Raw genomic sequence first — 25,757 nt, forward strand, 5'->3', positions numbered from 1 at the left:
CCTTTAGGGTTTCATATATTTTATATATACTCTACCTTGTCCTAAAATAAACTTGAAGCATTTTGTATTAACTAAAACAGTTTTAGTTAATCCTTTAACTAAAAGGAGTGTATGCAAACAACTGAATCTTATTTGCCTTCTTGTTTATCAATTCTTGGATCACTCTTGCAAAATCTAGCACAAATATCATTGCATAGATTATACTCACTAAATGTTTAATTGTCTGATTTTTAAAAATTTCTCATCATGTTTTTTTGTTTAGCCACAGAAGAATATATGGTTTACTTAGATGTTGTTGGTATCATTCCAGAGTCAAACTATTGTCTCAGTTCATGTCAATATCCTTTGAACTATTTATTCCTTTTTAAAATGTTATCTTGTGAAGAAAAATCAGATATATAGACAAAGATTTACAAACGATAACTGTTTAAAAAGTTATTTTAATTTCATGAGTTACAATATTTCAAGTCCATAAAAATAGTGAATTGTGAATAAAAATGATGACTTTATCTGAAATAGTGTAATGGAGGAGGATGTGGCATCTATATATCAGTTTAATTCTCACAGAAAATTTCAGTTTTAAAGATCATGTCTCCCTGCCCCACCCCTTTCGTTTTTCCTATCATGCAGTAGCACTATAAAACTTAAAATCTGTGTTATTCTTTAAAGTCTTTTTGCTTCTAAGGCATTTCAAACAAGCATTGATCCTCCTTTGTTCACCCTCAGGTGTTTTGATAGCAGAATTTTTTTAATACATAGATGTACAATTGTTTTTCTCTTTTTTAAATTTTAATAATTGTATTTGAAGGTCTTTGCTCTCTATGGCAACCTTGGAAGATGGCAACCTGTTAACATCTCATCTAAGTAATTTCTTGTTTTTTCTAAGTCCCTAAAAGACATTGATTTTATACATGACTTTATACATGGTATACATGTGTGTTGAATAACATTCAATACATAAATGTTTGCTAAATGAATGAGTGAAAGCAAGAACTTAATCTTAAGCTGTGACTTCAAACTGCCAGTTTAAATATGTTAAAATGATGATAATCAAGGCAGACAATATGATTAAAAAATTAGTTTCCTACAACCAAAAAAAAAGGTAAAATTATGCTTATAGTAGCTGTCATTTCTTTAAATGTGTTGTTTCTTTTAAATTAAAAAATAATTTGGAGGCTTCCAGTCCGGATGGAGGTAGAGGTAAATGTGGCTCGCCTCCTCGCACGACCACGTCAGAACCACAACTGAACTATAGAACAGCCATCATTTAGAACTGTCAGAAATCAAGCTGAGTGGAACTCTGACAACTATGCCATTATCCAGACTGGTAGGAGGGGTAGAAATGGAACGGGCTGGTCTCACAGCCACGTGAGGATGATAGAAATTCAGGAGGGATATCTCGGGGGTGAGGAGTCCCAGCCCCACACCAGAACCACAGCTCAGGAAGATAAGTCCCTATAACTTTGGGCTACAAAGAATAGTTTCATGCAGAAGGAATAGACTCATTCCTTCTGAGCTCCAGCACCAGGGTAGCAGCCTGAAAGGCACCAGTGGCATATAGAGGAACTAAAGTGTCTGGCATCAAGGTGAGAGCTGGGGGACAGCTTTCTCCCAGACCAAAAAGCAGGCGGAGGCCATTGTCCCTTTCTGAACTCTCCTCCCACAGAGCCACAGAGCAAGCAGGTGGGCGCCATATCTGAGACTCCATCAACCTGGCTAACACTGTTTGCCCTGACCTGGAGATCCCCAGAGACTCCATTCCATCCATCTTACAGGCCCACCCAAGCTGCTTTTCTATATGAATAGCTGGCCTTGGCTCACGCTGCACAACTTCCTTAATCCTTTCAAACAAGCAACAGACAGCCTCAGTGAGCCCCTAGCCCCCATACCTCCCACTAAGTGGCCCCAGGCCTGGTACTAGCAGCCAGCCTAGGTTCATAGCTTTGCTTTGCCTGGGAATCTCCAAACCCAGCACAAGTAGTAGCTAACTGCAAATCGCTTTATAGCTCATGCAGGGGGGCCTTGGGCAGTACACAGGTGGGGGCTGACCTTGGCCTGTACCACCCTGTGGACAGCTACAGACCATGTCGGAGTACTACCACCCTGTACCTGCATAGCTGATCCTCCACCGAGGGTACAGGTTGGGGTGTGAGTGGTCACAGCCAGTCCTTGCAGCTGACTGGCCTGGGTAAATGCCTCCCATCAGCAATTAAGGCTCAATTAGCAGAGGAGGGTGTACTCAGCCCACATGAAGGGCACACCTTAGGTACCCAGCTTGGGTGATAGGGGAGTCTGTGCCACTGTACCCTACAACACCTACTACATTAGGCCACACTACCAAGACATGGAGTCAAAGCATCTCTACTTACAACATAGAAACAAACACAAGGGGGCTGCCAAAATGAGGAGACAAAGAAACATGGTCCAAATGAACAGACTGAAACTCCAGAAAAAGAACTAAACAAAATGGAGATAAGTAATCTATCAGGTGCAGAGTTCAAGCCACTGGTTATAAGGATGCTCAAGGAGCTTAGTGAGGACCTCAGCAGCAAACAGAAGATCCAGTCTGAAATGAATGATACACTATTTGAAATAGTCTTTGATCCAGTGTAATGGGAGCGGGGTGGGGGAGCTGTGACAAGCTAGAGAATGTATGCTTGGCCAAAAGAGACAGTTACTATTGTGCTCCAGGTGATTGTTGGCATAAAATAACATGGGCCCAGTATTGTCAATCTTCCTTTTTTTTTTAAAAACAACACATCACCTGTACACTGAATTGGGTGTTCACCACCCCATTCAAGTCTCCATCCATTGCCATTTATCCTACCTGTACCCTCCTGCACCTTCCTTCACAACCCCTTCCCCAGCAATCACCACACTCTTGTCTGTGTCCCTGAGTTTTTTTTTTCTTTCCTGCTCAATCTCTCAATGCTCCCCAACCCCCACCCAGCTCCCTACCCCCTACAGCTGTCAGACTGTTCTTGATATGTCTGTGCCAGATCTCCCTGTTTTTCAAGAGTAAGTGAGATTCTGGACTTTAGTGAGAAGTATCCTCTTTCTTGTAAAAGTAACACAATGCGATAGTTCTTGTAACAGTAACAAAACCAAACCAAACCAAGAAGGCTAAAGGCAAACCAAACATTTCTGCATGCTATATTCAGACAAGTGGCTTCTGGTTTGCAGCCTTTGGTGGTCAGTGTAAACAGTGCTTTCTAGCTTCATCTCTCACGAATCACCACTTGTAGTCTAGTTGCCCTGGACAGTTTTCTGTTCTTATAAGTCTTAGGCCTTTTTTTGTGATCCTTATACAAATGGCTTCCTCTGCCCCTTCTCTCTCTCTCATCTCTGCCTTTCTTATTATGGCTTATTTCTCTTCATCATTCAAGACTAACTCTCTTGGGGCAGGAGCTTTTATCTTTTTTCTGTGCCCTGTCTTTGGCCTGTATTAGTTCCTCCTCTCATTTGCTCCCATTACACCATGAACATGCCTGCAGCCATCTGTCTGTTTTTCCCTATTCAGACTGTAAGTCTGTGTTCTGGTGGAATCTACTATTTAGGCTATTTAGAATCTACTTGGAGATAGCTTATAAGGACAAAGGAAGAGCACTGATAGACTCAGGTGACCAAACTGTAGGAATTGGGGGTAGTCTTAGGGATGACCAGAACTAGAGCTTGAGGCTGGGAGGGTTCTTGCCCTCTTGGGTCTCTCTTTGGACCTGCTTCATTCAATCTTGCTTTAGACAGTCTCTGCTGTAGCCCAGGAACATGACCTCTGGTACCTCCAGACTCATTTTTACTTGTGTACCTTCCCTGTATTCTGATTGGCTCAGTTTCTGTCAAGTTTCTACCCTACCACATCAACATGGCTGAGAGGCAGTGAGTACACACAAACACACACAATTTAAAATCAAAGACAGTTTTCCTTAGGTAGTGACTTTTAAGATGTCACCGGACTATTGAGAGTTAGCCAGGCTGTGAGGGTGGAAAGAGCTTTAGCCTATACTGAGACCCAGTGGAAAGTGCCAAATACTTCTTTTAAAAAGATCAGTCTGTGTAATTTAAAAAGTAGATGGCAGGGGTCTAGGAGGTGATGAGGGTAAGCCACTGTGCAGAAAAGATTTACCATAGAAGGCCTGTGTGTGAGTTGGTGCTCGACTGGCATCTGGAGACTTGAGTTTGGATTTCCACCTCCCTAGCACTGAAAGGAGTGGCTCACTGTGACACTAAACTGTACAGACACTTATGCTGTGCATTCCTGCTTTCCTTCCGGGAGTCAAGAAATTTGGCGGGTACTAGGCAGAGGCTGGCTCTGTGACTGGCTCCCAGTGAAAGTGTTGGACACTGTCTCTTAATGAGCTTTCATGGTAGATACTTCACACAGGCTGTCACAGTGCATGGCTGGGGAATTACGCATATCCTGTGTGGCCTACTGGGAGAGGACTCTGAAAGTTTCCTCTGGGGCTTCACCCAATGAGCCTTTTCCCTTTGTGGGTTTTACTTTGTATCCTTTTGCTTTAATAAATCATAGGCCTATATACTGAGTCCTTTGAGTCCTAGTGAATCGTCAAACCTGGAAGTGGCCTTGGGGACCCCAACACAACTACTTAGGCTGAGATTTGAGGTCCAGGCAAGGAAGGGTTGGAGCTTGGTCCAGGGTGTTGGCACTGACTTGTCAGATATTTTTAAAGTAGAATTGGCAGGATTAGGAGGTTGTTTTAATGTGGGGAGAAAAAACCAGGAAAGTATCAAGAATATCTACAAGTTTCTGAACTTAATGGTTTCTAATTAAATGGTACACCCATTTACAGGGGAACAGCAGAAATAGAAGGCCTACTGAATCTGAATGATGTGCATGGATTCAAATACCTGGGTACTTACTTGCTTTGTTACTACTGGCACATCATTTTGAAACTTAGTTTTCCAATTGAAACTGTTGTGAGGATTGAATGAGACATTTGAGGACATTTTCTGTTATTAGGCATTTGTAAATATTAATTATGATGATTAAGCCACTACTTATAGAGTACATAATACATACCAGACATTTTACATTTTTGTTACTACTGTTTTTGCACTGATGCAGTTTTTGTTGAGTTTTAAAACTCAGAGTACCTAAATACTGGGATTTCTTTTTTTAAATTTTATTTTAGAAGTTCTGTATTATATTGTACTATGTTGTATTACATTATGTTACCATATTATTTATAGGATGTACTTCCTGTTAGAAGTAGATGAAGTTGGTTTTAAGCACTCAGACTCCCAGACGTTGAGCATGGGATGTCCTGTAAGGGGATTTGCCAAGGTTGCACAGCTGTTCCAAGGTCGACTGGCATTAGCACTCTGGTCTTCCAAAACACAGCACAGCTTCCACTGTGCTAAATGCCTCTCATTTATGTGTTCAGGGGATGAATAAAGGAACTTTGCTTTCATAATTTCAGATCTATTGAGTAGAAAATACATCATCATATTGCAACCTCATTTTATTGACTAATTCAACAAAAATCAATTACACATTCAAGGAAAGGCAGGTATTTGTGAGAATATCTGCAGGTAAAATGGCAGACATTTTATGAGTATACAATGTCTAGGTCCCCCCAAAATAACAGTCTTTTCTTTTCTTGTAGACCACTTCACCTGCATTGTAAAGGTGCTCTTTACTCTGCTGTACACACAAGCCCTCACGGCACTTTCAGTGAAATGCAGTGAAGAAGATAGGTCGGCCTGGAAACACACAGGAGCTCTCAAAAAGGTCAGCGTCTCGTCCGAGCTTGCCGTTTAGTACTCGGGCAAACTCATTTAAATTGACGTGTGAGTGAATGACATTAGGTGTTTGAAAGACAAAATGAGTTATTAATAGTATTTTAATTAAAAATGGAACACCTTCAGGTTAAAAAAGTTAAAAATGTTTCTCTTGTACAATGACGTCTTCTGCATCCATATCTAAACCTTGGCCATTATCCTGTTACATATGGAAAACTTTGTTTTGTTTTTGCTGTAAGACTTAAACTTAGAGAAGTTACAAATATTGTACTCACACACGAGGAAGTAAAAATGCCTGCAGACTTTCCTATTTTACTTACCTGTCATCTTTTTGTCTTCTTGTCCATATGCCCAGTCGCAATCCTGAGATGGCTTTTCACTCATCAGTTTTAAATGTAAAAATCCTAAGGTGAAAGACACATCGGAAATGTATTGTGTAAATACTACTGATATGTTTGAGATAACTTGATTACTGTACTTATAAGTTTAGTGTATTAGATTTTGTTTATTATTGGGATTGCAAGTTTGCCTGTCAGGTGTTTTATAGGCTTAAAAATAAAATATACTAACCCTAAAAAAAACTTTAACCTTTTCTTAATTGTGCCTTTTTCCGCTTTTTTCCCACATTAGAATACATGTAAGTTCTTAGCAAATTTAAAGGAGTTCTGTTTAGTTAAAATTATGTATACAATTTAGAAAAATTATGCAGGTCTGGTTAAATGTTGAGTATTTTCAGTGGCTTGAGAACACATGGGATACTATAGAATCACAGAACTAATTGACTGAGTGGTTTGGCTTAGAGATAGTTTAAAATAAGAAAATTACTTTAATACTTATTTGGGGAAGTTAGTAGAAAAAATTATAGGTATAGTATAAAATAAACCTTTTGATTGGCTTATAAACTGTTAAAGAGGTTTTATACCTCATTGAATAGTTTGTTAAGATCATATATACTTATATTAATGGATAGAAAACTAATTATAAATACGTGAAATGCATTCAACATATCCTTCACTTTAATCACCAGTTTACTCTCAAATCATGATTATGTGATATCATCATAAAGTTCATTATGTCTTAATTAGGGACATGGGTGGTTGGCCAGTGAACCTGAGTACTAGGCCAAGCTCCTACCACTAAATGGAGATATTACTTTTTTAGTCAAGACATAAAAACTCTCTGAACTTCAGCTTTCTCAAAGGTAAATGAGAATTTGGAATATGTGATTTATATGAGTGCCTCTCTTTCTAAACTTCTGTTATTTTAAGTTCTCAAAGTGGAATTTGGTCTCTTCCTGCAGTGATTTTTCCCTCTATGTTCCTAGTTGATTCTTGGATAATTTTTCATTCTGCAGTTATCTTTCTTTTTTTCTAAACATCCTTTCAATTCTCTGAACACACTTAAATCTGGTATTTTGTATTGTTAGTATTCAAATCAAACACATTAGGTTTCTATGCTGTCATTGTTTATGTATTCTTAGTAAACTGTTTCAATGAAAAATTACATGTTTCAAACATTTCCTGTTATAATTTGGTTCTAAACTATTCATCAAACTGCAAAAATGAGACCTTAAGACAGAATATAACACAATTGTAAATCTGTGATGGAAGGAACTTGAACTTTAGGTAACTTCTATTAATTTTCTTTCTTGATTAGATAAATGTTAGCTATTTTAAAAATAATAAAATATTTAATATGAATCAAATTCTTATCAGAACTTAAATTATAAGTTTATAGCAACATAAATTTTAGTGGATGAAACAAAAATTATAGTATTCTGTAGGTTGTTCTGTTTTTGCTCTATTATTAGCTTTTCCTGCAGTTGATCTAAACATTTAGATATGTAGCATATTGTAAATGTTAGCAACAACTCTATTTATGAGTAATGAAGTATATCATTGTGACTTCTGTAACTGTTTAGATTTCTATATCATTCATTTCTCCTTTTTACTCATTTCCTTTGCTTCTTCTCATCCCTTTTCTTCTTTTCTTTCTTCCTTGAGTCTTATTTATTCCATCCCTATGATTCTATTCTCAGGTATGGTCATTTCAGTGAAAACAGGTTTTTGCCAGACCTAATCTGCCCTAGGACAATAGAAATATGTATTTTTTCTAAAAGGATAGCAGAGTTAATTTGATAATGAAGTTGAGTTGTGTTGGAAAAATCATTACAGTTAGTATTAATTGTGGTGGTTTTTTTTTTAGTTCTTGGGAATAGCTGTTAAAAGAGACTTTATATCAGACTTTCTTAATCTGGGGTCCTTTTCCTTTGTTCTGTTTGGCTGGGGAGTAGGACCATAGCATGTTCTCAAGGGGTCTGTCATGACAAAATGTTAAATAAAGCAGCACTACAATTCAGACAAAGCATCTACCCAACACAGCATTTGTTGCATCTTTCAGCCCTTGATTCTTGCCTTCGTTTAACCCACATGCCTTTTTCACCTCTCTCGTAGAGTTCTTCCCATCTAGATTCCAGGTCTTTCATCCATGGTCTCAGAAATCTTCTTAAGCCTTATGAGCATACTCTTAGGCTTATTCAAATATTATGTATATAAAATATGCTTTACTAAGGCTTTCTTATATATGAAATTATTGTCTTACCTAATATTCTTTGTTTCTAATTTGAGAAGTGTTTAGCCAAGGGACCTGATTTTTAATTAAAGCACAATTGTATTAAAGCACAATTAAGGCATTATTGTATAAACACATACAATAATGCAGATGTGTTTATAGTTAAAAATCAGGGCACAAAAATATTGTATGGCTGAGTGAACATGGCAGAAAAGATAGAGGAGTGATTTCAGGATAATGCAGAGAATTGATTATCAAAAGAGACACATCAAGGGAAGTTATAAGACTGAAAATAAATTTCATCAATTGGGTGTTTATTGCTCAGGTTTTTATTATGGAAAGGGATACATGCAAAATACAAAGCACAGTCCCCGACATTTTGGAATTCACGGTCTAGTTAAAGAACACAATAATGTGTGGAACAGTGAGGGACTATAGGAAAGACTGAATGTCATCAAATAACCAACTCTGTGGTCTAGGCTACCAGTGCCTTAAAAATTCAGGGTCAAGTTATATTCCACAGCATGTACTCAATTCTTGTTAGTGCTGTACTGACTGTCTTAGGTGTGTAGGTATTTTTAAATTTTGGATTATTTTTTAGGAGAAATTTCCAGGAGTGGGAATTACTGGATAAAAATCTATGATTTACAAGTTTGTTTATACATATATTACATAATTCATATGCTGTCTTTTAAAGACATATTTAATTACCCAATTATATTGTGAATTCGGATATATTGTTGTGTACAGGTTTTGAGGAATTACTTGAAAAAAATGTAATTGTAATTATACTGTACTCATTAAGAAGCACTCTTTCAGTGTTGGTTTGTTGTAAATTCAGTGACCAGAAAACTAATATTTTTATTTTTTTCTAGAATACGTGTGATGCTGAAAAGTCTTATAAAGTATTACTGAGCTTTGTGATAAGTGAGCTATCTAAAGGAAAGTTATACCATGAAGAAGGAACTCAGGAGTGTACAATGGTATGCTCTTTCTAAGATCAGATGTGGCGGTTATTTAGTTAAAAACTTAGACTTTGTTGCCATTATGAATACAATTTTTGAGGCTATGTCTCTTATAGAATGAATTGTTCAACTTTTCTTTCTGTAACTGTAGGTTAGTCCTATTTCTTGGTCTCCCGAATCCATGGAAAAATACTTACAGGACTTCTGCTTACCTTTCCTCCGAATCACCAGCCTTCTTCAGCATCACCTTTTTGGGGAAGATTTACCCAGCTGCCAGGTATAATTTGGGTAGAGATTGGGGAGCCTTGTTTAGTCTAACTCAAAGGAATAAATATTTAGAATATTTACTATTATTATTTTTTATATTTATTAGTATCCACTCATTTTTATAATGTTATATTATACTTGGTGTTTGAGCAGTTTTGGATTAGATCAGTGATAATAAATGCCCAATACTTTAACAGGATTATAGTGTTCATATTGGTATTATTTTTTAGTATCTCTATTGATATATTTATTAGTAATTATCTGCTTTTAATATCCTTTTAAAACTTAAATTGGTTTGAAAGCTGGCTATTTGAAGATATGATGGCATTTCTATAATTTGAGAAGAGCAAAATTTCGATTTGTGGCTGGTTATATTAAAACTTGGATAAAATGATTATCACTGGTTTAATCTATTTCTTAAAACTGTTGGTCAATGTGAGTTGGCAAGAAAGTGACAGGGAGGAAGGCAGCAGGTAAGTAAAGCAAACACTGCTGATCGGATTATATTTCTGGTATTATCCGCCATTCATTTTCAGTGAGTTTGATGTGGCAGTTAAGATACTTATAGTTATGGTCTTTGAAGCCTGAAGTATATCACAATTAAGATAGAATTGTTTTTTTCCTCCCATTACATTAAATAGTTTGAATTCTTTGGTTTTTATGAAGTGATTTGAGATAAATTCTGCAGACTTGTCCCCCAAATTTTATATTTTGATTTATAAAATATTGAATGAATTAATATATTCAAAAATTCTTCATGTCACTGTATTGCACCAATATCCTGGGAATATCTCCTTAAATAGCAAGTAGGGATTAAGTTAGGCAGTGTGGTTTTTCTTTTTTAACAGTAATTCAGACACTGGAAAGCCAAAGTGATTTGAAAAATATAAATATTTCTAAAATAGATAACAGTGACTTAACCAGCCATACATCAAGGGTTGTCTGTAAGCTGTTCTGTAGTCACTAGAAGGATGGATAAAGGTGAGAGACCTGTGGGGTCTAGGTCGTGTCAAATCAAGTAACTCACTGGAAGACTGCGTCTTTAATCAAAGTACCTTTAACTCAAGAAGTCGTCCCTAGGATTAATGATAGTGAGTGTGGGCACGAGAAAGGGGCTGCCTAACCAGGCCATTTCTCTGTGCCCTTCCTTTCTATTTCTAATTGTCTGTACTAGCTGCCTACATTTACTTTCCACTCACTCTTTAACCCTGTAAAATCTGTTATTTTCCCACCAATACCACCTTCTATTGCAGCACAGTTTGATGTGCCTCATCACTCCTTCCTTTAATCTGTCCCTTCCCCTGGGGCCCAGGACACTGCCTCTGGAGTTTTCAAACATGCTTTATCAGTAGAGCCTTTCTTTCAAATGAGATCTTGCCTAGAACTCCAAGTAATTACCAGACTTCTATAGTAAGACTTGAAGTCACACAATGTAACTCCTCAAAATTTGTCTTCTTTTTCAAAGTAGTTTTGCCTATTCATTGCATTTTCATAATTTTTAAAATCAGCCTGGAAATTTCTACCAAAAAACAAATCCTGTTGGGATGTTTGTTTCCCTTTTGGGGAGAGCTGCATCAACTCTAAATATTAATTTAAAACTGTCATCTTAACTGAAGAATTGATGCTGTAATATTACAATGTTAGCATGTTAACATTGTTGAGAATTCCAGTGATGGGTCTGTTTCCTCTGTTTACAGTAACTGAGCTTTTTTACATCTATGGGTTTGTAGTTTTTATCAACCTAGAAAAAATTTGGCCATTATTTCATTAAATACTTTTTTATCCCTCTTACCTCTACCTCCTTATAAAAAACCACCTATTAGTTATTTTCTTTCATAATTATTTAGTTTTAAATTTTAACTTAGAAGAAGTGTATTTCTTTTCTTTATCATATGAGGAGGCATAGGAACATCCTCCAGCATGGAGATCAAAGTCAACTACTTCATCACTTTTTCTTTCCTCACGTTTTAAGTCATAGATTGTTGTTTCTTATGTGCTTTTTACCTTAGGTTTATTTTTTCATGTGTTTTTATTGGAAGGTATTCTTCTATCAAAGGTTACAAAACACGTGGAGGCAGAAACTCTTGAACAGAACACTGAAATTTGGCCTGGGGTTCAGTGCACAGTGGTACCCATGGTGGAACCTCAGATGGGTTTAGACCAAGGAAGAAGTGCGTCAGCAAGGGTGTGTGAAAAGAAGTAGTGTAGAACAGTATCAGAAAGATGGATTATAGTGAAGTGGTAGTGGGTTTTGAACTTCACATAAGAGAATTGGAGCATTGAAAGGTTTTGAGAGCTTGTTTGGAGGTTCTAGCAGGGGAGCGCAGCTACTCGTATACCCTTGACCGAATAGCGGCTCTCTCCTCTAGTTGGGAAGGTCGTCCTCTTCGACCGAGCATGCAGCTTCGGGAGGGACACACATGGATCGGTGAGGGAGGAAGGGGACACCTGCCTAGCCAGCCAGATCAGCAGAATCAACCCTGGCGATCAATGGGGTGACAGACGTCGCAGCCAGATTGCCCTCACATCCATGAGCATTGAAAGATTTTGGACAAGAATGTGACATAATTCAAATCTTATTTCAGATAAAACTTCATTCTGATATAAGATAGATTGTGGGGTGTGAGGAATTGGAAGGACTGGGAACAGAAGGGGCTGTTCAGAACCGAATTGTTTGAGATGGGAGGCATTTGAGAACTGAGGTTTGACTGTACTAGAAATAGAAGGGGATAGGGAATGATTAGAGGCCTCAGAGATGGAATAGGATTTGACAGCTCGTTGGACATGCGAGGGTCAAGGGAGAAGAGTAGTGCTGTACTTGGGTTTTTTGCCTGGGAGGCTTGAACCTTTGTGGTACAGTTAACAGAAGGAGGGAATATGGACCAGGTTTGTGGGGTTCTTGAATGAAAGTATGTTGTATATATTCAAGGTGAGGGATTGGTTAGACAATTTAAATGGATATATTCAACCGAAGTGAGAAAAGTAAGATTACAACTTTAGAAAGAAGTTTGCTCTCTTTTTGTTTATTTCTTTCATCTGGGTAATCTTTTTTGTTTTTAAATACATATATACTATGTATATATAGATATGTATGATTAAAATATGTAAATATATGTACTATGTAAATATATACAGATATTTGCTTGCTCTTACACTGTACTTACTTTGGCTTTTTGTTTCTGTTAATCACGATATGATATAGATAAGTGACTGTTAAACATACTTTAACTTTTGTGGATTTGATTTTTTTCTTTTTGTCACTTTTTCATTTAGAGTATTTCATTTCACCTGTTCGTCTCCTGCTTTTATCCAAAAGCATTTTATTAAAATTTATTCCATTTCTCTTTTTGATTCTACTTGCAACTTTATACATCAGTTTTTCATTAAGTCACAGGTGGCAAACACAAGGCCCACAGGCAGAATCCGACCCTCCACCTTGTTTTATCTGGTTGGCACCTTGTTTCTACCAAGTGGCAGCGCCAGGCTCTCACTTAACTGTTAAGGAGTAGTTGCATTTACACAGTCCTAAAATTACATTCAGGCCCTTTGAAGGCAACCATGAGGCTGATATGGCCCCTGGTGGGTTTGACACTCCTGCCTTAAGTGTTTTTTGTATTTCTTAAAGTGAACTCAAGAATCATTCATTTTTTCCCCTTTGTTTCATTTGGGGGAAAAGACTAAACATTTACAGTCAAACCTTGGTTCTCGAGCAGTTTAGTTCTTAACCGAAATGTTCATGAAAAAAAAAAGTCTCGATTGTCTAACAAAATTGTGAGTCTCAATTTCTACCCAGCAACCCTTTCATGCTGATTCCTGTATGATCAGTCATGTGTCTCTCAGGAAAAAAACAAAAGGGGATTGTGTTTTTGAACAAACCACTTTTTAAAAAAAAAATTTAATTGTTGTTCAAGTACAGTTTTCTGTCTTTTACTCCCATCTCAGCCCCCTTCCCCCAAGCAAATCACTTCTTGAACAATTTTCTGGTATAAGTGTGAGAACCAAGGTTCCCAAACTTTGTATTTGCTCAAAGATACTTAAAAAAGCAGTTAATAATGACCAGCTATTTATTAACTGGCCATAAAATAGGTTCTCATTTTATAGTGAGGAAATTGAAGGATAAAGGTATATTTAAGCTAATCAGTTAAAGGTAAAATTTACCTCATTCATCTGAGAATATTTATATCGGCCCCATTGTTCATTTCTTTGCCTGAAATTATCTTTTCATTTTTGAGAGGAAGGGTGGGGGATGGAGGTGTATCTTCATGGAATTTAGTTGATGACACTCGTCAGCTCACAGCATACCATGCATGCATAGTGCCTCTGGTATTATTACCACGCCTCTGTTCCCTGCGCGGTACCTTGTCCGTTACTTCTCAGAAGTAATGTGTATGTCAGTATAAACTGCATATGTGTTGTTTTGTGTTTGTTTAATTTGCATAACTGTTGTGCTATAAATCTTGAATCTCTCTTACTTTTTTCCACTAAATATTATACCATTTAGATCTAATGATGTAGCTCTAGATGATTTTCTTATTGCTGTAGAGTGGTATTCAGGTGTACATACATTTCACATTTTACTTACTCCTCATGAGTGAACATTTAGACCTTTGCGTCACAGAAAAAGTAAACTGCCACAATGAACCTAATGTCTCCTGTACTTTAAACTTCCTCTAGGTTCTTCCTGTACCTAGTTATGGGATTGCTGGTTCCACATGACGCGTCCTGCCTGTTTGCTTTCTGAAATGGTTGTGCAAAGTTCACATTTCTATTTGCAGTGCATGACGGTTCTTATTTTTTGTCCTGTGCTTTTCAGCAACTCTTGTTATCCAGTGCACTAATAGTTGCCAGTCACATGGGTGCAAAGTATATGGGTGCTATGGTTAATTTGCATTTATCTAATTATAAATGCAATTGCTTATCTGTTTATATGCTTATAGCCATTTAAAATTTCCTTTGTATATTTCCCATTCCTGTTTTTCAATCATTTTTAAAAATTGGGTTTGCTCTCAATATCTTGCTGCTGTTTTGTCAGTTTTACTCATTGTAGGTGTCTTTTCATAGACATTTGCTTGACTACACTGAGCTTTGTTGGACAACATATTTAATTTTAATGTTGCCAGACCTACCATTTTTCTCCATATGATTTAGGCTTTTGGACTCTTACCTAAAAAATTCTTCTCCCATCTGAGATTATAAAGTTATTTTGTATTTTCTGCTATTATTTTTATAGTTTTATCTCTAGATTTTTCAATCTGAAATTTATAGTAAAGTATGAAGTGATGATCTAATTTTTCCTCCCATTTGAGAAGAGACAGTATCATTCTCGCTATTTACAAAATAATGTATTTATAAAGTAATCTAACTTTTTATCACTGATTTTTGATACTAACAGGTTTCTATGTCTCTGGATTCTTTATACTATGAAGCTATTTGCTTCTATACTGGTAACAGGCTATTTTAATTACTATGGTTTTATTGTAGACATATCTGGTAGGGTAGGTACCCCTTCTTTTTTTCCTTCTAACATTATTTTTGCTAAATTATTATAATTATTTTTGTTAGCTATATGTGGTATTCTTATATATACATTTTATAATCAATTTGTAAATTTTCTTCCCAGATTCGACAAGATGTTAGATTGCACTTGCTTTGGATTTATAGGTTTAAAACATTGAGCATAGTTTATATGTGCACTTATTTAGGTCTTCTTTTAATGCTTCTCATAGAATTTTAAAATTGTCATCTTAAAGTTTGGAGCATTCTGTATAAAGCTAATTTTAGAGGCTTTATAGTTCTAGTTTCTCTTTAAATGACATCTTATTTTCTGTAACATCCTCTGTTTACTTTTTGCTGGTATAGAATAATACTATTGACTTTTGTGTGTTCTCATGACTGGCCACTTGCTTAACTCTCTCATTCTAATAATTTGCCTATCGATTCTTTTTTTTCTTTCTATGAGAAATTCACTTTATTTATTTTTAAAATATATTTTATTAATTATGCCATTACAGTTCTATTTCCCCCTTCATTCCCCTCCCCCCTGCACACCCCTCCCCCACCATTCCCCCCCTTGAGTTTATGACCACATGTCTCAAGTTCTTTAGATTCTATATTTCCCATACTATTCTTGCCCTCCTCCCTATCTATTTTCTACCTACCATCTATGCTACTTATTTTCTGTACCTTCTCCCCCCTTTTCCTTCTCCCACTCCCCTGTTGCTAACCCTCCATGTGATCTTCATTTCTATGGTTCTGCTCCTGATCTAGCTATCCTCTTAGTTTGCTTTTGTTTTAGGGGTGGTTGTTAATAGCTGTGAGTTTGCTGTCCTTTCACTGTTCATCTTTTTAATCTTCTATTTCTTAGGTAAGTCCCTTTAACATTTCATATAATAAGGGCTTGGTGATGATGAACTCCTTGAATTTGATCTTATCTGAGAAGCACTTTATCTGTCCTTCCATTCTAAATGAAAGCTTTGCTGGATTGAGCAATCTTGAATGTAGGTCTTTGCATTTGATGACTTGGAATACCTCTTTCCAGCCCCTTCTTGCCTGTAAGGTCTCTTTTGAGAAATCAGCTGACAGTCTGACAGTCTTTGTAGGTGACTGTCCCCTTATCTCTTGCTGCTCCTAGGATTCTCTCCTTCATTTTAATCTTGGCTAATGTAATGATGATGTGCCTTGGTGTGTTCCTTCTTGGGTCCAACTTCTTTGAGACTCTCTGAGCTTCCTGGATTTTCTGGAAGTCTATTTCCTTTGCCAGATTGGGAAAGTTCTCTTTTATTATTTGTTCAAATAAGTTTTCCACTGGTGGCTGTTCCTTTCCCCCTTCTGGTACCCCTATAATTCGGATGTTGGAACGTTTAAAGATGTCCTGAAGGTTCCTAAGCCTCTCCTCATTTTTTTGAATTCTTGTTTCTTCATTCTTTTCTGTTTAGTCATTTTTTCCTTCCTTCTGGTTCACTCCCTTGATTTGAGTCCCTGTTTCCTTTTCATCACTATTGGTTTCCTGTGCTTTTCCCTTCATTTCAATTAGTTTAGCTTTCATATGTTCCTCTAATTTGTGACTAAAATCAACCAGTTATGTGAGCATCCTGATCACCAGTGTTTTGAACTGTGCATCTGAAAGTTTGGCTGTTTCTTGGTCACTTAGATTTATCGGCTCAGGGGCTCTGAGTTGTTCTTGAGCCATGTTTTGATCTGTTCTTGCCTGTTAAGTATGAGGAGTGGAGCCTTAGGTGTTCACCAGGGTGGGGCCACCTAGGTTGCTGGCTTGTGATGCTGTATGTGGGGCTGGGTCAGAGAGGGACAATGGTGGTTCCCTCTGCTGCTTCCTGCCACTGGGCCCTGCAAGGACTGTCTCAGTGGTAGCTCCTTCACTGGTTTATCTGCACACAAATGTGTGACTGCGATCAGCCCTCAGTGGGTCCACTGCCTTGCGCCCTCAGTGGGTCCACTCGCTTCTCCATACCTGGGGTCCGCTCACGGCTGCTGGCGCACCTGGGTCACGTGCCCAGGTCAGTCCGGTGGATCTTTCCTGCCTGACCCTGCTCTGCTGCTGGCTCTGCCCCTCTTACCGGTTTGGCTGAAGGGTTCTTGTTGTCAGACTTCCGTGTAGTTCAATTTTCTGTGGTTTGGCTGCGTTTTTGTTGCTAAAACTTTGTTGTTTTTAAACTTGGTTGTGTGTGAGAAAGCGCTGTGCTTCCACCTACGCCTCCATCTTGGCAGAAGTTCCTGCCTATTGATTCTTAAGATTTCTGTGAATTATGATTATATCATCTGAAAATGACAAATTGTTCCTTCCCTTAAAATCTTTTTATTTTATTTATTAATTTATTTATTTTAATTGTTGTTCAAGTATAGTTTTCTGTGTTTTACTTCCATCCAAGCCCACACCCCCAGTGCTCCCAGAATCTTTATTACTCTGTTGTTGTCTTAATGCATGTCCAGTGTTATTTTGAGCAGTGGGAGTATTAGCATCCTTTTGTGGTGCCTACCCCAAAGAGAATGCTTTTCTGTGCATGTTTTTTGTTTGTTTTTATTGTGAGTGGAACAATTTAAAAAATATTTTCTAATATGTTGCTGAATGTAAAAATCCAATTGAAATTTTTGAACATCATTCTTCTATATTTAGCTATCTCACTAATAAACTCAGTGATTATTTCTAATAGCTAGGAGACTCTAGAGTTTAACAATACGTTTTTTAATTAAACATTTTGTTAAGCCTGGGAAATCATTGAGGATGGTACCTAGTATGAGTTCTGATAACAGAAAGCCTGCAGTTTAGTTAAATGTCTTAGTCTAATGCTATTTCTGCTATTCTGCTATTAGGGCTAATTATAGTAACCTATATGATTCTCTTATCTTTTCTCCTACTTAAATACCTTTGTCTTATTTATCCTCTAACTCTGGAATTCTTAACAGAGGGATTAACAGGTAACTTTTGAATTCCATAGCATTGTTTATGAAATATCTGTGTATTGTATTTTTCTTGGAAGAAATAGTTATAAGATTCTTACATGGGAACATGTCATCCACCTTTCCCCCTCCAAAGTGGAAAACCACTGCTCTAGTATATCTCCTTGACGTCTTTTTCTTTCCTCTGTCAAAAATAGTTTTCCTACAAATAGCAATGATAGTTAGCATTTCTTGTATGCTGACTATATGGTAAGCACTGTTGTTAGTAGTTTTCATTTAAATTCATTTAAGCTTCACAACAACTGTGAGGTAGCTGTTATAAGCCTCAGTTTACAGACAAGGAAACAGACACAGAGAGCTGAATAACTTGCTCAAGGTTGACAGCTATGAAGGAAAGCAGCCAGGATTTAAACACATTTAGTCAGGGTGCAAATGTGTGCTATTAACATTTGAGCCATGGGCTGCACAGACAGTTTTTGAGGAGTGCCAGTAATGTTCTTCTAGTACTATGTAAAAACCACTATAATATTGCATATCATTCTCTTCAATCTCAATGTAACTATGAATAATCCACCTATAGATATTTCTTATAGTGTAATAAGTGGTTGATTTATTGATAGCTTACTAAACATACTAGAAGAACAAAAAACCGAAAACATCAAGCAACTGTCATTGGAAACTGGTATGAATAAACTGGGGTTTGTTCATACAATAGAATTTTCTGCAGAAAAGGAAAGCATAGAAAGCTTTTTATCTGCTAATAGGGAACATCTCAAAAATATATTAAGTAACAAAGGCAAGCTGTGCTTATATTAAATGATGATGGGGAGGAATAATGGCATTCATATTTACTTGTTGATATATAAAATACTTTGAAAAAATACATGAACAGTTTTGGTCAGTTCTTACCTAGGAGTTGGAATAAGTAGTAAGTTTGAGATTTGTATAGAAGGGGAACACGACGGTTGAGAGACTTCTTTTTAAACAATATTTTTTATACTTTCTAATTTTTTAATAGTCTAAATATATTACTGTAATGATTTTACAGAAGAGAAAATGTATTTGTTTTTAAAATAATGTCTTCACATTTTTCAAAATTCAAAAAATATTTTATGAAAACAGTCTGTTTTATCCCTTTTCTTAGCCACTCAAAAGCTGTGAAGTGCTATCAGTTTTCTCTGTGTTAATCCAGAAGAAGAAAGTGTGTAGGCATGTATTGTTTTAGCCCCTTTCCACCACATTTTTTAACAGCTTGCATTTTTTTTTTCACTTTAGGGTATATCTTGGAGATTTCATTTCATATTCAATACATGTAGGTCTTTCTATTGTGGTTTACAGGTTCAGAATATTTCAGTGTCTGATACACCAGGATATATTTAATCAGTTCTATAAATGTTAATAAACATTTGGGTTATTTTAGTTCTTTGCTTATTTATAAATGATACCACAGTGAATAATAGTACATGTGAATTATTTTAAATGATTTGATTGTATTTGTAGGGTAAATTTGTAAAGCGATTGGCTGTGTCAGCACGCATACACATTTGTAGTTTTCCTTTAAATAGTACTTCTTGAAAACCCTTTTTTTAAAAAGATTTTATTTATTTATCTTTAGAGGGGAAGGGAAGGAGAGAGGGAGAGAAATATCAATGTATGGTTGCCTCTCATGTGTCCCCTGCTGGGAACTGGCCTGCAACCCAGGCATGTGCCCTGACTGGGAATCGAACTGCGATTGTCTGGTTCGCAGGCCTGCGCTCAATCCACTGAGCTACACCAGCCAGGACGTTTGTAGTTTTGATGGCTGTCACCAAACTGCCCTCCTCTGAAGTTGTACCAGTTAGGGTTAACACCAGTAATGTGTGAGTTTCCCTACACTTGTGTCTCCTTACAGTGTCATCAAACTACCTTACGTATCTTTACTCTTAGATGTTTTTACTAGGTAAAGTATATCTCAGTGTAGTTTTTTTTTTTAATTCTCATGTGAGAATGTGTTTATTGATTTTTCAGAGGGAGGGAGAGAGAGAAACATTGGTGTGAAGAAACATAGATGCTCTGCCTCCCGGTTGCCTCCTGTATGTGCCCTGACTGGGGCTGATCCCACTGCCGTTTGGTGTGCAGATGAGACCCCAACAAACGGAGCTACCCAGCCAGGGCTCAGTGTAGTTTTAATTTGCATTTCTTTTAAGGCTGAGCATTTTCTCTATTTAGGAGTCATTATATTTTCTTTTCTGTGACCTACTTGTTACATAGTGCTTTTTAAAAAAATTAGAAAATGAAGATAATCAGGAAAACAATTTATCTAATCTTAAATAAGTATCTCATGAGTTTTTCCTTGCTTAAAATAACCTGCCACTCTGGTCTATTGTGTCCAAGTCAAATGGTGGAGGAATGGGAAATTTTTCTTTATTTTTTTTCTTTCATGAGTTTTTTCTCAGTTAGGTTTCTGTCATTTTAGTGAGCCACATTTGGACTCAATGTGTGCTTCACAGGAGAGGCCAAACAATCTTGAAGTTGCCTATGAAATCCAGGAAAGAAATGCATTTATGTAGATCTTTGTTAATTTTTATCCATTGTTGGATTTTCCATCATTAAGAAGATGAAAAAATATCGCTGTTTTTCTACCATGGGTGCTTTCTATTGCTTGTTATTTTTGTGCCTTACATTAGAAAATAAATACCCTCTCTAAATAGAACAAAACAATATAGTAGTTGTAAAATGTACATGCATTAAACAACAAAACCCCAAATTACATAAGGCAGAAATTGACAAAATTGAAAGATGGATAAATCCATGATTGTAGCAGAGGATTTCAATGTTCTTTCTTAGTAGTCAATAATAAGTAGACAGAAAATCAACTAGGATAAATGGGACCTGAAAAATACTGGCAATTAACTTGATATAATTGACATCTATAGAATACTTCACCAAGTAATAGCACGATGCATATTTTTCACAAGGGCACATGGAGCGTTCATTAGAATATACCATATGCCAAACCATAAGACAAGTATCAATACATTTAAAAGAATGGAAATTATATGATATATTCTAACAATAATATGGAATTAAATCAGAAGTCAGTAACAGAAAGAAATATGGAAATCTCCAAATGTATGGGAATTAAGCAACACACTTCTAAATAACTTGCATATCAAAGAAGAAATTACAAGGGAATTAGAAAATACTCAAACTGAGCGAAAATGAAGACAACATAGCAAAATTATGGGATGCAGCTAAAGTAGTTCTTGGAGCAAGGTATCTTTGAATGTTTACATTTAAAAATAAGAAAGGTCTAAAATTATCTAAATTTCTACTTTGAGTCTAAAATCTGGTTCATAAGAGATCAATAAAATAGATAAACCTAAATGTCAAGAACTCCGCTGAACTGGGAGAGAGAACTGAGCTGCTAGGTGTTGGTGTAGCTGATTAAAGCAACAAGCCAAAAATAAAAGAGTTAAACTTTTAACCACTTACTGTGATGGTATAAGCAAGTGACTAAACCCAGAGAAAACACCAATCTCCCCCTGCCCCCATTTCATTCGTGGAAGTGGCGCACCAGTTGGAGATCATACGGATCTGCAGATGGGGGGATCTGTTGAGAGGGCCTCAAACAAAAAGCTCTGGCAGTTTTATGGACTCCATGGTGGAGAGGGGGTGAGATGGGAGAGATAGGAGCGGGAAAGTACTGGGTACTGAGTGAGAATATGGAAAAAGGTTTTTAAGGTTTCCTCTTCTTCTTTTTCAAAGGTGGCCTCAACAGAGGCACCAGAAAGACTCCTGCCCAAGTCCTCAGATAAAGAGGCCTGGGAATAAAGGCACCAGGGCCAGGACTGTAAACATGTGAGAGCTTGACTGGCCAGGGGCATCTGAGACCTTGACTGCAAGTCTCTTCATAGACCGTCATTGGCTGTGCACCAAGTGTGGTGTAGGGAGGGTAGCTTTTACCCACAAGGCCTGTAAAGTAACACCTTTGTAATTGTCCAGGTTAGGCCTGAAAAATCACACTAGGATTCGGACTTTTTACTGGATTAATTAGACAACAAAGAGAGAAGGTACAAATTACCAGTACCAGTGAAGGAGGAAACATCCCTATAGATGCATAAGAGAATATTATAACATTTGCTAACAGATTTGAAAATGTAGATGAAATGGAGAAATTCCTCGAAAGATACAAATTACTAAAACTGACTCAGGAAGAAATAGAACTTTTTTAGTAGATCTATAGATCTATATCAAGTAAGAAAATTGATTTTAGTTATTAAAATCCTGTAATTGTTTTTCCAAAGAAAGAGAAGTCAACTTCATAACAACAAAGATAAGGTCATGGTGAACTCCATGAAATATTTGAGGAAGTTGTATCAGTACTCTCCAGCTTCTTTCAGAAAACAGAAAGAAGGAACACTGCAAGCCCATTTTATGAGTCTAGTTTTACCCTGATGCCCAAACCAGGGTAAAACTACAAACACCCTTCTCTCATGAACATGGCAGCATAAGCCTCAATAAAATGTTAGCAACAGAAAGGAAATACTCCACGACTAAATGGGTTTGTCCTAGGAATGCACAGTTGGTTCAACAACAAAAATAATCAATTAATTTAATTCTACATATTAATTGAGTAGATTTTTGAAAAGCATATGATCATCTCAGTCAAAAAAAAAGCATTTGACAAAATCTAACACCTTTTCATGATAAAACCATTAAAAAGCAAGGAATAGAAGGGAATTTTTATAACTTGGTAAAGGGCATCTATGGAAACCCCATATTAATGTCATAATGAAAGATAAAAAGTTTGTCCCGGTAGACCAGGAACAAGGCAAGGATGTCTGTCCTCATAATTTATTTTCAGCATTCGATTGGAGGTGCTAGAAAAAGCAGGCAAAAGAGAGAAATAAAAGGCATCAAGATTGGAAAGGGAAAGGTAAAATAATCTTTGTTTACAAATTAGATGATTTTGTATGTGAAAAGTCATAAGGAATCTTCCTGAAAACTATCAGAGCTAGTAAACCCGTTCAGCAAGGCTGCAGAGTGCGTGACAGACGTATAAAACAACTGGATGTGTTTCCTACCCTAGCAGTGAGCAATATGGAAAATAATGTTATTTACAGTAGGTTGTTGAAAATATTCTGACACTAGATAGTGGTAACAGTGACACAATTTTGTAAATATACCAAACTCCACTAAACTATATACTTTAAAAGGGTGACTGTTATGGTATATGAAGTATATCTCAGTTTTTAAAAAATATATTGAGAAAGGACTTATATCCAGAATATATCAGAACTCTTATAACTCAGTAAGAAAACAGAAAGTCCAACACAAAATGGATAAAAAATATTTGAACAAGCACTTCTTATAAGAATATATCAGTGGCCAATAAATACATGAAAAAGTATTCAACATCATTGTTGATTGGAGGAATACAAATTAACATCACAAGTGTTCCTGAGGAGTTGGAGTTACCTAGAACTCTCATTCTTTGCTGGTGGGGATACAAAAAGTATAGTCAAATTTGGAAAAACTTTGGCAGTATCTTAAAAAGATTAAGCATACACTTACTATGCAACACAATGATTCTATACCAAAAGACATGAAAGCTTATGTCCACATGTCTTTTGGTATAGAATGACCACATAAGCTATGTCCACATACTTTTAAATGGTCATAACTGCCTAATTTGTAGTAGTCCAAAACTGGAAACTGCCTTGGGTGGTGTGGCTCAGTGGATTGAGCACTGGTCTGTGATCCAAGGGTCGCTGGTTCGATTCCCAGTGAGGGCACATGCCTGGGTTGCAGGCCAGGTCCCTAGTAGGGGGGCACAGGACAGGCAACCACACATTGATGTTTCTCTCCCTCCCTTCCCCTCTGTCTAAAATAAATAAATAAAGTCTTTAAAAAACAAACTGGAAACAACCCAGACGTTCTTCAACAAGTGAATGCATGAACAAAATGTGGTCTATGCATATAGTAAAATACTACTCTATAATAAAAAGGAATGGGCTACTGATACACATTATAAAATGAACAAATCTCAAAATATTATCCTAAGTGAAAGAAGCCAGGCACACAAGACTACATATTATATGGTTTCACTTATATGAAATTTTTTAAAAATCCAAAATTACAAGGACAGAAAGTATATCAGACGTTGCTTGGGCCAGAAGGGGCTGGAATTGACTGCACAGGGGCCCAAAGGAATTATTTTTGTGGGAGGAGTTGTTCGAAAATTTTACTGTAGCAGTGCTTATATGACTATACTTTTATCAAAATTTATCAGACTACACTTAAGGTTGGTACTACATTTTATGGTTATATAAATTGTTCCTCAATAAATTTGTTTTTTTTTAAATGCCTTTATGTAGCTATACGAATGGGGGGATTTATGGCCTCATTTGTAGAGATTTTAAAAATTAACATCTTTTTTTGCTGTCATATTTGCTTTTTCATCTTAATTTCATCTTTGTAACATTTTAGAATTTTGTACTTAATCTACATAATTAGTTCAATTTTGCAAAAAGAGGTTGGTTCAATATCTCCTGTATGCCAAGCCCTGGGAGGACAGAGCTCCTACTCCCAGTTACCACTCCCACAGCCTTAAAGGAAAGCCTATTTATTTTTAAAGTAACTAATAGAAAACATCCGAGAACAGAAGTGTTTCAATTAAATAACTCTTTATTTCATTGAAAAACCTTCAGAAATGGTTTTTCAATTAAATAAAGAATTGGGTATGTGTGTATTATGGTGTTTATAAGACTAAGAAACTCCTTAAAAATTACCTTTCAAAATGTGAGTCATTGGGTGACTGATTACTTTGGTTCTGTTATTACTGAGTAGTGCTTCAGATTGCCTGGCACTTAGATCTCTAAGATTTTACAAAACTTCCTCCACCTGTCAAAACTGACTTTGTTTCACACTTATTCAGGATCTAGGCAAATTATTTAGCACTGTCTTTCATGAATTCCATGATTTGACTCTTGCTGTTCATCCACCCTGATAGCTGTAACTTTTAAACCAAAAGTCTCTTTTTTCCCTTGCCCCAAATTAACATTTGCTCTCAAAGAGTAACTGGGTTCTGATGACTGTACTCGTCAGATATGTGGCAACACTATTTAAAATATAGATGTGTAAAAGAAGCAGATGCCCTGACACTTAAAAGTTAAGTTTCAAAGAAATATGGGGATATTTGGATATAACAGCTGGGAACATCTGTCTCTCTTCACTGCTCCTCCTGCTCCCGTTAGTGTTCTTTAGTTGACTCAGTTAAGAAAGTTTTCTTACTATCCAAAAGGAATTGGTGAGAATTACACTTAAAATATCAAAAAGGAGAAATGTTCTTCATGAAAATGTCTTGAGAATTTTCTATTTCATGTCTTAAAGGAAGAAGAAGAATTTTCCGTTCTTTCCAGCTGCCTGGGACTTCTGCCAACATTTTACCAAACCGACCATCCCTTCATCAGTGCGTCCTGCCTGGAGTGGTCAGTTCCAGCGCTCGAGATCATATCTCAGTGGTGCTCTGAGATAAACACATTTACTGAAACACATGCAGAACAAGGGAAGGTATGTAAAAGGAATAGTACTCACTTGCCATAGTGCAGGTGTGCTGATAGGTAAGAGGATAATGAAGATTTAAAATTTTGAGTCATCTATTCTTGGAAGCATTTATTAAACTAATTATATTGAAAATGATTTACTTGCATAATATTTACTTATGAGTGTAAAAGCAGAAACATTTCAGTCAACAAGGTGTTACTATGTCACTTTTAGGTTTAGGTTGCCAGGTTT

General features: G+C 36.6%; 1 protein-coding gene across 6 annotated transcripts in view; it reads left to right on the forward strand.

The window, feature by feature from the left end:
- The window catches only part of UBR3 (ubiquitin protein ligase E3 component n-recognin 3), a 192,857-nt gene that overhangs the window by 158,845 nt on the left and 8,255 nt on the right, over nucleotides 1-25,757 (forward strand). For all 6 annotated transcript variants that reach the window (XM_053665019.1, XM_053665021.1, XM_037140665.2 and 3 more), the window contains 4 exons: nucleotides 5,625-5,749; nucleotides 9,207-9,314; nucleotides 9,448-9,573; nucleotides 25,353-25,532. In XM_053665019.1, the coding sequence (XP_053520994.1) occupies nucleotides 5,625-5,749; nucleotides 9,207-9,314; nucleotides 9,448-9,573; nucleotides 25,353-25,532 (539 nt within the window). The remainder of the gene's footprint in view (nucleotides 1-5,624; nucleotides 5,750-9,206; nucleotides 9,315-9,447; nucleotides 9,574-25,352; nucleotides 25,533-25,757) is intronic.

This window comes from Artibeus jamaicensis, unplaced genomic scaffold, assembly GCF_021234435.1.
Source record: "Artibeus jamaicensis isolate MK-2021 breed Jamaican fruit bat unplaced genomic scaffold, CSHL_Jam_final contig_391, whole genome shotgun sequence".
NCBI lineage: Eukaryota > Metazoa > Chordata > Mammalia > Chiroptera > Phyllostomidae > Artibeus > Artibeus jamaicensis.